The sequence below is a fragment of the Balearica regulorum genome, chromosome 4, assembly GCF_011004875.1.
Source record: "Balearica regulorum gibbericeps isolate bBalReg1 chromosome 4, bBalReg1.pri, whole genome shotgun sequence".
Classification (NCBI taxonomy): Eukaryota; Metazoa; Chordata; class Aves; order Gruiformes; family Gruidae; genus Balearica; species Balearica regulorum.
This window is the reverse complement of record NC_046187.1, coordinates 63718194-63733993: the sequence shown is the minus strand read 5'-3', so window position 1 is coordinate 63733993 and position 15800 is coordinate 63718194. Positions and strand designations below refer to the sequence as shown.

At 39.3% G+C, this 15800-nt stretch overlaps 1 protein-coding gene across 4 annotated transcripts in view; it reads right to left on the bottom strand.

Moving 5' to 3' along the window:
• The window catches only part of KCNIP4 (potassium voltage-gated channel interacting protein 4), a 446323-nt gene that overhangs the window by 17926 nt on the left and 412597 nt on the right, over positions 1–15800 (bottom strand). For all 4 annotated transcript variants that reach the window (XM_075752408.1, XM_075752409.1, XM_075752407.1 and 1 more), the window contains one exon: positions 3278–3347. In XM_075752408.1, coding sequence (XP_075608523.1) covers positions 3278–3347 — 70 coding nt within the window. The remainder of the gene's footprint in view (positions 1–3277; positions 3348–15800) is intronic.

Sequence of the window (15800 nt, the reverse complement as noted above, 5' to 3'; positions counted from 1 at the left end):
TCACCTGTATTTCTAAAAAGAAGGTTCTGGAGTGCCTTTCCGGCATGGAAAGCTTTTTACAAAGCTACTTCTGCCTTTTAAAATGCAGCGACTTTACTGCAGTTCTGTGTCATGTCCTTTGTTACTCTTAGTGTGGCTCCCTTTTCCTCTTGCTATTCCTCCTATTCCTTATCCTGCATAGTCTTGAAAGGCGATTGGTGGAATGACTTGCTGGATGACATTGGAAAATGACTTTTTGGTGATTGCTTGGACACCCTGAAGCTTTGAATCTTACACAACATCATCCTCTTTGCTCAGATCTGAGGTGTTATAATGATCCATTGTGTTGTATCTGGTTTTGCATTACATAGCCAATTGGGGCATGGATCTACATGTACAACACATGCTTTAACACGGTGACACCTTTCAAACTTCTTTTTTCCTCTTTAATATTCAGACATACATAAAAAACGATATTTTAAGGGTGACTGAAATTGAAAGGCCTCAGCTGCACACAATATTTTGGCAATGCATTCAAAGATTTAAGTACACAATCTGGCTGCTTAAGTGGACAATTAAATATGATGATCTCATCCCGTTGTTAGCATGCAGGGATATGCAAATACAACAGTTAATTGGGCTTTGAAGATATCTTGGCTAATGTGAGGAACAAAGACTAGACTTTGGCTCCCATACCTCTCAGAAAATGGCAAAAGTCAACACAGGCACCTACAAAGCAGCACAAACCCTACGCAAAGCAGTTCAAGTCTCAGTGGGCCCACACAAATTAAAGGATTACTGATGTGAGCTGTTACTCTTCCAAGGAGATTCAGCTCTTCTGCTGTTTCCACTGAATATTTTTCCTGAAATTTTGAGCAATACTATATAAGACTTTCACATTTGCTTGTGCTGTCTTTACTGCTTAGGCTGCACGCCATTGCGTGGAGGCCATGAAGGATGGGGAGAGGAAGGGAATAGCTTTTGATGATCACTTCGCAGTGCTCTTCACTGAGATCTCTGAAACAGCTTTATTAAGAAAGCTAAAAAAGCTATTACTAGTACACAACAACATCTGTTACTGACAAGTGAATTATCTGGATTCGATACTTTTCTACCTTGCTAAAAATCTAATTTTTACTGCATTTTACTAAAGTTAAATGAAGCAAGAAGAAAAAGCATATTTTTTTCAGAAAAGCGTAGCTCCCTTGTTGCAGATAGAGTAATGGCATTGTTGAAATTGCAGTGAATAGTGTAACCACGTGGCTCTGTAATGCAATATTGCGATTGCTACTAAGAAGCCATAAATTTTACAGGGAGCGTGCCCCAGGATGGAGGCTTGTCAGCTTGCAGCTTTGTTTCCTGGGGTTTAGCTGTCACAGCAGTCTCTCAAACTGATCAGGTTTCTAAGGCTGATTGGTTTTTCTTTTGTGGTGCAACGATAGCTTTTTACAGGTAGCAAGGTAGCAGAAACGGACAGTTTTTCTGTGTAGAAGTAGGCATTTATGACTCTAACAGAATGATGCAGTGGAGAGAAGAACTTTTTTGTCTCATGTGCCAGCAGAGGCTTTGAGCAGTGGAGTGACGGGATGCAGCGCAGAGGAGAGCAGCTGTGGGATGAGAGGACACTGGGGACCCCACAGCTGCAAACAACTCACCTGTGGTCAGCTAAAGAAATGCAGGTGTGGAGCTGGACAAAACTGGTTTTAGGGGTAGCAAGGAGAACAAAGAAATAGTATCTAACACATGTAAAAGCCACCACCTACAATAGATTTGGGTGTAACGTGGAGCTGCAAATTAATGGAGAAAAAGAAAAGTGTAAAAATGTGTTAGCAAATGTGTAGAAATGACCCCAGGTGAATCCCAGAGCGAGGAAGAAGAAAGCACTAACATGACCATCCTACTCCTCCTGGGGAAGGACTCCAGAAGCCAACAGTTCGCTGCAGTCCCCACCTCCTCCCCCAAATGATGCCACTACCTAAAGCCCAGAGGAGCAGTGGAAGGGTAAGATTAGCACTAGGGAAAGACGTAGAAACTAGGAATTGAGTACCAATTTTAACTGCATTAATATTCTTTCCTTTCCGTAACAATTGGGTCTGAACTAATAAAGATTAGGCTCTTAAGATTACACTTATTCTCACAATACACTTTAGCTTTACTCTCGGAAAAAGTATGCTTTCTCTTTGCCCATAAACAATTTTGAGTGTAACAATAGGAAATATCATGATTTTTTTAATTATTATTTTAAGTGTAGTAAAGGTGTAGTAAATCACATGCAGAGAATTATTTTCACTAGCAGGGGTAACTAAAAAATATAATATCTGAAATTGTAATTGTTAGCCTGGTTTAAAAGCTTAGATATAATCAGTAGGCAGGTCAACTGTTTTAGCCTTTTGTTCTTCCCTATTGAGTGTGCCTACTTATTGAGGATTTCAGTGACGGTAATCCACACTGAATGCTGCTCTTTGCCTTCTTGATATTCATTCAAAATAAAACTAATTGGGAGATGTTTTATTCCTACCAATTAAGTGTGGTGGGTTTTGTTGTTTTTTGGTTTTTGTTTTCTGTTTTTTTTTTTTTTTTTTAAATACAAGTGGAAAAAAGAGCTATGATCAGTTCCAGGGAAACATGCAAATCTCAAGAGCTTTGGGAGAAGATGAAGAGGCAGGATTGAAAAGCTGTAGGAGAATATGAAGAGGGAGGAATGAATGGTAAAAGCAAGAGGAAAACAATTCAAACTAAAAGAAAATCCAAGGTTCAAGGCAAAAAATTGTTATACATTTTTATGTTACCTTCATTGCACTAAAAGATGATGAAGATAAAAAAAATAATGAAACCCCTTAACTGAAATTAAGGGTAGCAAAAAAGCCCTCATTTAAGTAGAGAAACCCCATCAAAGTCAAGGGAGCTCTGCCATGGGTATTAGAGGGTACCTGTAGTGCCTCCTACAGTTTTCATTCCTACTGTGAAAAGTTTTGTGGCATAAAAGAGGATGGGGAAGACTGTACAGAAAGTTGGAAAGGAAATAATCTACCCAGAGAAACCTGGTTTTCAGAGATACCCAAGCACAGGTGGTAACATCATAACAGGATACTGACTTCTTGTAGATATCATCGCATTTCATTCAGAAATACATACTTTAAAATGTGTCCAGCCATCACGTAAGTACTTCATGGTTTCAGACAGAGCTTGAGACAACAATCTTGTTAAGTTGAGCAACAGGCTCTTTTATCAGACTTAGAAAATAACAAACAGAACTCTCTGTACACTGCAGTACTAATTGTGTCTGCCAAGTACTCACCTCCCTGTGGAAAGAACTGAGAGTAAATCTCTTTAAAGGTTTCTTCATTGACAACACCACTGGGGCATTCCTGAAAAAAGTGAAAGACAAGAAATGAATACCATCCAATCCAGCTGAGTCAAATTATGTGCTCATGAGACTGTACAGAACATGTATGTGATTCTGAGAGTCTGATTTTACATTTTCAACCAAGTATTAATGCATTATATGTGTATCACTTCAAATTATCTTCCTGAAGAGTTGCCATGGGACAAAAATTTCTCCTGTGCCATGTATCTCAACTTCAGTATTGAGATCTGGCTGACAGATGTGAGCAACAACCACTCTGCCACAGCGCGTGGAGCAGTCGGTGTCGCTGTGGGCCACGGGTGGCTGCTCCTGCGGCTGCAAGCAGCACCTGACCAAGCGGGAACGTAAACTGCATTTGCAGTTAGGTAGTACTATTAGAACATGCAGTTATGTTCTCCCTGAAGAGTTATATTCAATGAATTCAAAAGGTTCTGCCTTTGAAGATCTTATTCAAATCTTGCTGATCCTTCTATCTCTTTACATCTTTTTCATAAACTGAGATATGTAAGAAAGAATAGGCAGAAAGTGTCAGAGCAGGGTGATTACAGAGAAAATGAAAGGAAATGAAGGAGAAGAAAAAGAGTATTAGAGCGGTGACTTTACAGAAATGACTTGGGCAAAAAGAAGGAAAAACAGAAGGATACTGTATTGTTTATGAAGTCATGCATTAACATCAAAGACCATACAGCCGTCTTCTAGTCCTGAGTTTGCCAGACTGAGTAGATGACTTTGGGCAACCTAACTTATTTTGGCCTTAATTCCTTCTTTAACACAGAGGGTGAAGCTGGCAAGTTCTTTAAAAAGAAAGTATTTCTCAAAACAAAGCTAAGTAAAAAGAAACAAATTAAGTGTTAAGGTTCATACATTTATTTTTGTCTATTGCTGTGCTATTGGGACTGACGGTTCAAGCTTATGTGCTCATAGTCCTAAACTGGGGAAAGGAAATAGCTTTAAATTAAGATAAAGAACAGTGTAACATCTTTTACCAGTGTAATAACAGCTTTTCCTGTGAGACCAAATGATATTTTAGATCAGATAAGGAACACTGAGATATTCATAGTTCTGACAGTGTCTGCTAAGAAACAAATAGTGTAATCTTGCTAATTGAGACATGAATGCACTGCCTGAAAAACACGTCAGATCTGTAGATCTAGGATTATTCTGATTTATGTCACTTACCCTCAGCCAAAATCAGCTCTTCACCATAACTAAGCATGTGCAAACACATAGTAAGAAACAATTCTGTTTGATCAGAACAGACAAAGACTGGCCATGGAGAGAAACGTACAAAATTATTTGTTCCCGGTCACAGAGGCTGTCACCGATGGAGGCAGAATTAGAGCTCAGGTCTCTGTAAGCCCAGATATATACTGACTGCTGGGCCACGCTGCCTTTCAAACCAAAGCCTTTGGGGAATGGGGGGAACAGTGAAATGAATCTAGCATCTCTGCCCTTCGTCAGGTAAGGAGCAGTCTGTTAATTAAGGGAGCATCTCCCTGCCTGTCATGTATTTGGGTGCAAGGGCATTCTAAAACATCTCTCTCTGCTTTACCAGCTTCCCAAAAAGACTGTAGTCAGACAGTCTAGCATCTCTGTGGTCGTTCCCAACACATTTACTACACTGCTTGTCTTTTTATGTAAAGCCTTGTGGAGTTGTATAAACGCATGTAAAGCAGCAGAATTTTTACTTGTATTCAAAGTACAATAAAGAAAACATCAGTGAAGTGCTCAGATATGCACTGATATAACATAGTTGTTCAATGTGGAAAATGTAACAAAGGTATTTCATAAGTTCCTTTGCCAAGCATACATTGGTATATACTCTACATCATTCCCAGACCTGCTCAAGGAAGAATAACCTCTCTGAGGTGGGTGGGAGTGTGAAAGGACAACACAATATTTTAGAATTTAGAAAAAGAAGCCATGGTATCTTTCTGCTCTGCATATAATTTCTTTTCAGGCAAAAAGCTAGGGACATTTGGGTGAACTAAAAAGAAAACCTGTATATTGAATTTGTACAACTCAGATTTTGCATTTTCTTTATTTTTCTGAGAATCTTAATAAATAATGAATGACAAAATGTGCATGTAAGTTCATCTAACTCTATGGCTTATTGACATGTAGAACGATTTTTCTACCTTTTCCCTGGATGAGAAAGGCATTCAAAATATGCTCATTTTGCAAAGAGTGCTTTCCCATTTTTTATAGGAAATGCCAGCAACTCCAACTGTGTCAGTCCTTAGTCTGAAGCTGTGAAGAATAAGATTCCCATTTCCTGACTGCATTTAAATGTTATGACATCAGAGGAGAATTAAAGGTACTCTGCAAAAATTTGTCTGATTTATTCTTTGTTAGTTCGGAATAAGTTAGCAGCCTGTTTTTAGAGAAATACATGATCTAGATACCTCATTTAAAGGTACTACTTTTTTTCTGTCACTTAATGAACTCCAGTTTCACCGAACTGTTTGAAAGAAATGTCGCTTGAAAAGGCAACCTACTTTCACATAATTGCATATTAGTAGAGCCGGGAATGGCCTCTCGAGTTTATCTAGGCTGATCCTCTGCATTTTCCTCTTCTCTTTACCACAGCATTGCCAGTAACACCATATATTTTCCATCCTTGGCGATCTGTAGTAATGGTATCTTAAGGACATTCATTAATCTGTGATGCTGGCCAATTACTCTTATCAGAAATATTTAGTTGAAACTTTTCTTTCTTTGCTTGGATCTTTCATCTGAGACTATACAAGACTGTGAACACTTCTGTTCTTAAATAATTTTAATCTAAATATATATATTTAGCCAACATCATTTACCTCCAAGACCGCTCTTTTCTTGACTCATAAATCTGGCTTTATTGTGTTTATCGGGAGATTTCTCTAGTTCAGTGAAAGAGATTTAATATTGCAATTGTTAAGTATGCCCTGTGGCTTTATGTCAAGTTATTGCTGACTTCTTCCATTGTACCAACTGTAATTAAAAAAAATCTTTCTAACCTTTCATTAAACTCTTATAAAAGAAAGTAAAATAATTAAATAGTTTGAAAGATAAATGAGAGGCTTATTTAAATGATTTCTTACATTCTTTTTTACTCCAGCTGTATATGATTTGTTTTGTTACAGAAAATTTCTGTTTGACAGTCTTTTAAAATTACATTAATGGTGTATTATATTTTTCTTCCAGAGAATAAAAAGGAGGAAAAGTTCATCTTGAACTGTTTTTCCTGAGTCAACTCCTTTCTCCTTTAAAGACACAAGAAGATAAACCAACAGAAAGAAGAGACAGAGAATAATAAATATCATTCTGCCTTTTGATGATCTCTCTTGCCTGCAGTTTTACTGCTGGGAAATTACACCTCTAGCACATGGTCTTATGAACCACTCCAAAACCTGTAAATTATTTACAAGCTTCATGCTGTCTAAGCTGTCTTTTTTTCCCAGTATTTCTGAGAATACTGCAATCGGTGGATTCATCTTTACTACTTAATCAACACCCTTTTTGGACAAGAGGCAAACCCAAAAGACACAAAAAAGGAGATGCAGTGAAATGTAGGAAAGAGATTGAAGGAGAAATAAATTCAAAGCTCAGACTTTGGTCTGTATAATAAGCAATTTTTTATTTTTTTTTTATGATGGATTTGGATGTATTAGGAGCTTTGGCAATTTTAAATATATTCTAATTATGGCTTTTGCATAACAGGTTCTTCATCCCATGCTTTATCTGTTGTCAGTGTTTGTTCTGCTTCATTTTAGGTATATGTTCATGTCCATTGACTTAATTATCTCTGACTTACAATATTTTCTCTTTTTGCAAGTACATCTATTGTGACTGAAAATGTAAACTTTCCATAAATACAAAACTTAATGGAAGAACATGTATGTAATTTTGAAATAGCATGCATATACTTTAACACTAATTCTACCAAAAATCCCACAACCTAAACCTACAGTGGCTTTTCATAGCCCGGTCCAGTTCCTATTATACATAGACTTTGATCAAAACAGCATGAGAATTTAACAAATAGCCTTGATTTAACAACGTAACCTAGGCCAAATTAATAATGAAATCTGGGCCTCCTCGTGAAGCTCAACAAGAATTGCAATGTTCTGCATCTGGGAAGAAATCATCCCTTGTACCAGTACCAGCTGTGAAGTGACTGGCTGAATGGCAGCACTGCTGAAAAAGTCGTGGTGTTACAGTGGATGTCGAGTGTGAGCCAACAAAGAATTCTTACTGCAAATTAGATAAACCACTTAATAAGCCAAGGCCAGCAGGCTGAGGGTTAATGAGCCAAGGCCAGCAGGCTCTCTCTCTCTACTTGGGACAATAAGAAACACAGTCTTGGGGCCCTCCCAAGGATATGGAAGAACTGAAGAGGTTCTGCAGAAGGCCATGAAGACTACTAGGGATAGAATCATAGAATCTTAAGGTTGGAAAAGACCTCTAAGATCATCAAGTCCAACCGTCAACCCAACATCACCATGTCTACTAAATCATGTCCCGAAGTGCCACCTCTACATGTTTTTTTAAACACCTCCAGGGATGGTGACTCTCCACCACCTCTGTGGGCAAAATGATGATGAGCACATGGCCAACAAGGAGAGACTGTGAGAACTGGGCTTGTTTAGTCTAGGTCACTGCTAAGGCATGAGCTAATAGCAGCCCACCTGAAGAGCAGTAACGGAGATAAAGGAACCAAACTCAGCAGGGGCAGACAATTTAGCAAAGTTCAGTGGCCACAGCCTGAGCGTTGTGAGCTCACATTGGACACTAGGAAAAACCTTTTCACTCTTCTTGGTACCCTGAAGTGTGGTGATGCTTGAGATAGCCCTTAGTTTCAGTGAAAATTTGTGCTGCTGAACAACCCTGGAAAGTAGTCTGTGTATGTGGCAGAGCTTTTCTAAGGGACGAGATGAGAGGCTTTGTTTTGTAAGTGGACCTTGATAATTTGCTGTTATGAACAAGAACACACTGATCAGGATAGAAGGGTGTGGGTTAGAGACTTCAGACAACAACTTATGAAACTTGTGGGGTTTAGGTTTTAAGGTTTATGAAAATTGCCTTTGAATTTTATGCACTCCCTCCTTCCAAAGCCACGTACCTAAGCTTGATTTAAATTTGCTACATCTAATGTTTGTTCTGATGCATGTGATTGAAATGTAGGCCTTCTTATGACTTTGATATTTGCAGAAAACTGAGCCAAATGATAATTATACAATTCACATGGGTTGCAATACCAAATTAATTTCTCCCACTAAGAAATACAATTAGTGGTTTTGGACTAAACATCTAGTTTTCTTAAAAAAAAAATCCCATGTATTTAGTGTTTAATCAGTGCACATTGATGTGTATTTAACCTATATTGGTCTCCCATGGCAAGACATGAGTGGCTATGTAGTAAAATTACTCAACAAAATTATCAGTAAACCATTGGTCAATGTTTTATCAGATAGGAGCATTTTTTTAGTGTGGCTATGCTAATGAATTATAACAGTAAAGTTTATACCCAAAATGTACAGTGTTTTTTTCTAGGCTTACAGAAAATTTAACCACAAGAAAATTCAGATAATCTGAAAATTCTTTTGCTGTACTATTTAAGCACTATATAAATTATCTGGAACAAGACCAGTGATACTCATTTGACAAATTACCCTTATCTTGATCCTCCTCCAAAACAAAATGTGTGTCAAAAGTAGCACACATAAGAAACTAAGGTACAATCAGTCCCTCCGAGGATGGAAAAGGTAGGGACTTTGGTGAAACGTGTCTAACATAATCTCACTATGCCTTGGAAGAAGGAGAAAACCAGATAAATCTCACTCTGAAAGGGCCCCTTCGTGCCCTGGCACAAAGGCTGGCACACTGATATCAACACAACATCCACCCTGCGGACTTTTGCCAGAAGAGGGTTGATCAGTGGTTGATCAGCTGAGCTACGCAGGTATTCGTTGTACAGATATGGCACTAGATCCAAAAAGAACTAGCCTCATAAATCTTATCAGCTGCCACTTTCAAAACCTAAATCTAAATCTCTGACGCTCAGTAGCTTTTATATATTTTGCCAATTCCCTTTAGATAACAGTATTGCTGTTCAGGTAATGGCCCTGTAGCCGTAGGCTGATTGCAACCAGGAGGGTAAGTAGTTACAAAAGCAGAAGGGTGATGGTGGGAGGATTAAAGACAAACAGAAGAAGTTCTCTCAAACAAGCTGCATCACATTAAAAAATGGTTTGGGTTTATTGAAATGAAGAATATAATTCTAAGTGCTGTTATGCATAAGCTTCTGGCTTATTAAAAATGCATATATCTCATGTTTAGACAGGATAATTGGCTGAGCAGGGGTAGTAAAGTTATACTGCATGCAGTTAAAGTGGCAGGAAAAAGAAAACAACTGTAAGTGACATAAAAGCCAAAGAGCGACAATAGCACAAAGATGGAAATTTCCACGTCAAGGTTTCTGAGGTGTTTAATTTTTCTTCCTACAGCTGCAAATCTGCAATAACTTGTTTCAAATGCCTTCTCTGAGTGCCTGCTCTTTAGCATAATATCCCAGTTTGCCTCCAACACAGGGCAGCCCAAGCTCTTTTTCCCAGATTCACCAGTCCACTGGATTCCTCTGGAGCTGTTTGGTTCTGCCAAAGGATGGATCTTGTTCCTGGTCATTTCCCTCCACTCCGCAGGGAGAGCCCTCCCCCATGCACTGACCCTCTCAGTTCCTCTGGCTGCTGCCTTACTCCTGCCCGTCTCTTTTCTCTTCACCCTCGCAGTAGGGCACCAAGCCCTATTTCACATAGTGTCTCTTTCCTAGCTCTTGGAAGAACAGGTCTATCAAACCCCCTCTGAATCCCCCATCTCAAAATCCTTCACAGATAACTTTTAAGCAGGTTATCTCCAAATTTTAACCCATTTGTTAGACACAACAGTCCAAGATCAAACCAAGAAGGAATCGTCAGATAGATCCAAAATCCCAGCTCACTTTTAAGAGCTAGCACTATTCTGAGAAAAGCACGAAAGAATATCTTCCCTAATATTCTTCTGCATTCTCACGTTGTCTCAAATCTTGCCTTGTGCTGCTTCTGTAGTGTAAGCTAGAAAAAGTACGCAGAGAGAGAAAACCCCACTTCTGGAAAAAAAAGAGGGTGCCATTCAGGATTGCCAGCGTGATGGAGCGTGATAGCATCATATTGACATTGAGATGGCAAATTCTCACGGCAAACTGAAAAATCTAGTGTGCTCTCAGCAACTTCAGTGCTTACGGGCCACAAGAAAGGAGTGATCTTAATTTGGCAAGCAGAAGCAATATGGAAAAATTACTTATTTGGACACTAAAGAGAACTATTCAAAGATGATATAAGGAAGTATCTATGCTATTGATGAAGTTTTCTTTTGACTAGGTGTTTTATTTAATTACAAATAATTAATGGTAGTGGATAATGTCCTGATGTGGACCTGCACATGCAGAATGTTGGTTAGAAGTTTATACGCTAAATTTGCCTAAAAATCTCATAGCCTGCAGATGTAGGAAGAAGATAATTCAATGGCTGCTGCACCTTATTCCTCTAGGGCCAATGCAGGAATTGGCTTTTTACAGTTTTACTGTGCCTTATGGCTTTGAAATTTAGCTAATATCCAGATGACATGGTATAAAATGATTTAGTCGTGTCTGCAGACTACTGAATGTACTTCAAGCAGAGTAGAAAACAAAAACACAAGCTAATACACTTCTAGTCTAAACTTGTTTATATTTTATTTATACTTAATAAAACTGTTTATAAGTGTGCTGCTCCTGGCTGTATGCTGAATTTTGTTAGGTTATGTGGTAAAAGCTTGTCTGCACACCCAGAGAGGAGCACAAAGAGACAATGGCCAGTTGGTGACCCCAACTAATGCCCTGCCCCGGCTGGTCCCAGGTCATCCCAGGAGCCATCAGTCCATCAAAGGCCCAGCTCCACAAGCCCAGGGGAGCACAGGGGCACAAAGGCAAACGGGAACCCAAATTAAGGAAGGGACATGCTGTCCTGGCCCCTCCCGGGGCTGTCCCAGGCGAGCCTCAGCACCAGCCTTTGGGCATGAAACCCATCAAGATGAGTCAACGCTCAGACTAAGGGGGTTGCTGCCTCCGGACAGGATGCACATTATGGGATGCTGGGGAAGAGCATTCTGGGATTGCACAGGACTTATTATGGAATGTTTAACAGGGAACCAAAGGTAGGGAAAGGGAGGGATTTAGGTGATTTGGGGAGGAACATGTGTGGGAAAATAGAGGGATAAGGGGATAAAAAGTCCAGGTATATGTTTAGCTGGTCATTTCATTTGGCTGGCCATGCCCTGTGCCTGACCAGGGCAGCCTATCCTGTCTTCTTGTTAAGCACCTTTCCAAGTCTTCCATGGGTGAGGGCTCTCCATTCTGTGTGTGCACAGGTGTGTACAGGGGTGTGAGTGCAGCAGCTGGGGTCAGCATGTGTTGGAAGGCCCATGTGTCCTCCTTGGTGCAGCAACAGGAGCAAGTGTGGGTGTGCAAATGAGTGAGTGCTAACAAAGATCAAGCTGGATGAGCTGGTGAGCAGGTGACGTGACCTGGGAGCTGGGGATTAGTGATTCTCTAAGGGTATCACCACGAGGGAGTTGGCTGCTGGAGACCAGGGGAGTCCAGGCCAACTGTGTGTGTGCATGAGATGGTCTGTTCCAGCAACTGGAGCAGGGCTGCAGCCTCGGGGGCTCTCACGCCCAGGTGCCAGCAACTGGGGAAACGGATCCAGGAGCTGCTACTGGACATATGAGCCCAGTGTCTGAGCCCAGCTGCTGGAAGGATCCACACTGTACATATGTGTGCACATGTATAGGTATAGATTCTCATTAGTGGACCTCCGTCCTGCTCGGCTACAGAGCGGAGCAGGATGAAGCTGTATGTGCTGCCAGTGTTCATGTGACTGCTCTGTGCATCTGTCTGTGATCTGTGTGGCCAGCCATGTATATAGGTATATATGTGATGTATACGTGTGCTCTACGTGCATGTGCCAACTGGTAATACATCTTCAGCCTCACTGCTGGTTGGATCTGGGGGCATGACAACAGCCTCTTCTCTCTCAGGCTGTTGAATCTGGCCTGCTATTTTCCCCTAAGAAATGTAATTATTTATTTCATTTATTATATTCAATACATTTGTATAATTCAATATACAGTACTGTCATGGTTTAATCCAGCAGGCAGTCATTTGCTCATTCCCCCACCCCTAGTGCGATGGGGGAGAGAATTGGAAAAAAAAGGTAAAACTTGTGGGTTGAGATACAGGCGGTTTAATATGACCGAAAAAGAAGATGACAATGATAATAATAATATACAAAACAAGTGATGCACAGCACAACTGCTCTCCACCTGCAGACCACTGATGCCCAGCTAGTTCATGAGCCATGGTCCCAGCCCCTGGCCAGCTTCCCCCCAGTTATATACTAAGCATGACGTCACATGGTATAGAATATCCCTTTGGGCAGTTGTGGTCAGCTGTCCTGGTCACCTTCTTGTGCACCCCCAGCCTCCTCACTGGCAGGGCAGTATGAGAGGATGAAAAGTCCTTGACTTGGTGTAAACATTACATAGCAACAACCAACACATCAGTGTGTTATCAACATTATTCTCATCCGAAATCCAAAACACAGCACTATACCCACTGCTAGGAAGAAAATTAACTCTATCCCAGCCGAAACCAGGACAAGTACATTATTTCATCAGTTTTGTGTTGATTTTACTTGGTAATACTCTCAGCATTAGAGATTTATTTACCAAATACCAGTATGGCTAAGCTCAAGTTTTGACCAACCTTAGAGCTGCATGCTGAGTATAAGTAAGTTTGTAGTTTATTTTTAAACAAACAAATAAAAACATTTGTAATTTTGTAACTCATTTCTCTGTAGTAAACATAAATCTATCTTGTCCTTGATATATTAATCAGAAATAGAATTCATTGCCTACTTATTTTGAAGTGAGTGCTGGTGTGATTAACTTCATGTCCTCAAAGCACTCTTAGGATACAGGGTTCATTTTGACACTGATTTTTTCTGCAAAAAAGCAGAAAACATATCAGAAATGATCTTTGTGAAAAGGGGTTGGGTGGCATTGCTGGAGTTCAGATCACATTATTGGCCAACATAGGAGAAACGCCAAGAGCGGGCAAAAAAACCTGCAGCAGCTAATAAAAGTGAAATTATTTTAGAGGGACTTCAAAGTAGATGGTACAAACAAAATGAGGTTTCTGGGGCAAAGAAGGTTTTGATGTCATTAAAGGAAAAGCAAATGCAGTCTGAAAAATATCTCAAAAGATAGGCTTAAAAGAGATGTGATGCACTAGCCCATGAAGCAGCCTTAAAAAAACTAATTCAGAGAAATACTGTGAGTTCAAATATTTGAAATGTAGCTGAACAAAGCACTAGAAATTAAGACTGGGAAAAATAACCTGGGAATAGTTAGATAGTTCAAAAGATCTTTTTCTTTTCTCATTAATACAGATTAAAAAAAAAATCCCAAAAATATTTGCGTTTTTCTTTTTTGTTTTCCTTTGCTCTAAATCTAGAAGAAGCAATAACAGAAGAAGATGTGGGGAGAGGAGAGCAGCTATTTTCCTGCCATAGTTAGATTCCCCCCAATAGGGCAATGAATTCACAGAGATTGAACTATAAGCAAAGTATTGTCCATTAGGTGTTGGTAAAATTTCAAGGTGTTATTTCTCCTATGGATTAAAAGAAAAAAACCCAACATGTCTTTGTGATCTATTATAGACAGTCAATTCTCTGAACAGCTTCTTTGAACTGGCGTCTTCTGGACTGCTATATTGTCAGTATTTGGGCTCCTGCTTTTTAACACCTCTTTTTGAAACTAGATGAATGACAGAAACATTTAATTTCCTTTGTATAGATTTATCATTCAACACCTCAACACATCAAACGGGAGCTTTGAGGAATTTTTCAGTAAATCAATGCATGTGTGAGATAATTGCAAAGACTGTAGAAGAGATACCTGCTTTGGCTCTTTTGATCAGGAAATTATATTATTCCCCCACCTCTGTGTTTCTCTTGAGCTTTGCTGATTGCCTACTATAAAAGCCAGTTTGTCAAAGGACTGGGAGGATGATTGGCAGGATGGTGTCTTAAACTCCTCACACAGCATGAGAGTTGGTTTTATTCTATCTTTACACCTATCATTTTGGGGTCTGGCCAGGCCTATGGTATAATCGAACAAGTCCAGACCTTACCTGCCTTTCTTCTGAAAAGCTGTTGAAGGAGCAGCTGTTAATTACCAAGAAATGTGCAGAGATGGGAAGATGAGCAGTGGAAGAGATGGGCAAAAGAAAGTTTTGAACACGTGTGTGTTGGATGCTTGGTCATCAGTAGCAGCAATCAAACAGGCTCAAAGGAAATGTGTTTGTTCTGGGGGTGATCCATGCAGAGGAAATCACAGACATGAGACTTATGGGAAATCCACATCATAACATCTCAGATCAAACACATAAAACACACTTAGTATGAATATGAAGGTGTCATTTCTTTCCTTCTGCTAGACAGAGGAGCCCCCTCCAGTTTTACATCCTTCTATAAAAGTTTAGTGGCCAGGTTACCAGCTACTCCAGCCAACAAATAGACCTGCATTCTTCTTCATGCCACTTACCCAAGAATAGAACATCAGTTAATTTTCTCAGAGAGAGAAGATAATTCCTCAAGCAACTCAGAAACATGAATTTTTTACTCAAATCAATTTTCATATTCCCTTAAATAATTGAAATCTTTTGCTAACTTTCCTAACATTTTTGAATTATTCTATTTATTTTAATTAATGAATTATTAATACTGTACTGATAAACAAAGAACTTCCAAGCTAATGTAGATCTGGGTATACCAGAAAAACCAGAAATGGACTCAGTCAGGATTTTTTTCCCTGTTTGAGCATAATTCATGCTCCATAATTATGCTATGTCTATTTAAAGTAGAACACATACAAAGTGTAGGACAAAGTGTACTTAAAACACAGTTATAGCTGAAAGAATTTAATATAATTTTTGTTCTAAAAAAGCTTCCTGGAGTAAAATGAAGATTAATTAGTACATTAGTGAAGCCTTTCCTACTTCTTAGGAGAATTGAAAGACCCAGTATATTAATACGTGTAAGACACATAAAGATACCCAGAGACTAGAAATTTTGAAAGACCAAAATACAAGCTGGTGTGGTTTTTTGAAAATTTTTATTTATTACACTGCTTGAAATTACTCTTATGAAAAATTTAATTCTCAGGCCAGAATTAATATTCATCTGTGGGATATTATCCCCACTATGTACAACAATACACCTTATGTATATGACCATGTTTATAATGACCTACCTCTAGCTTGATGGATTTTCACTTACTTTCTCTAATGAATAACCTGTGTTCAATTCAATTACACTGAAAACCATTGGTGTTTTTAATT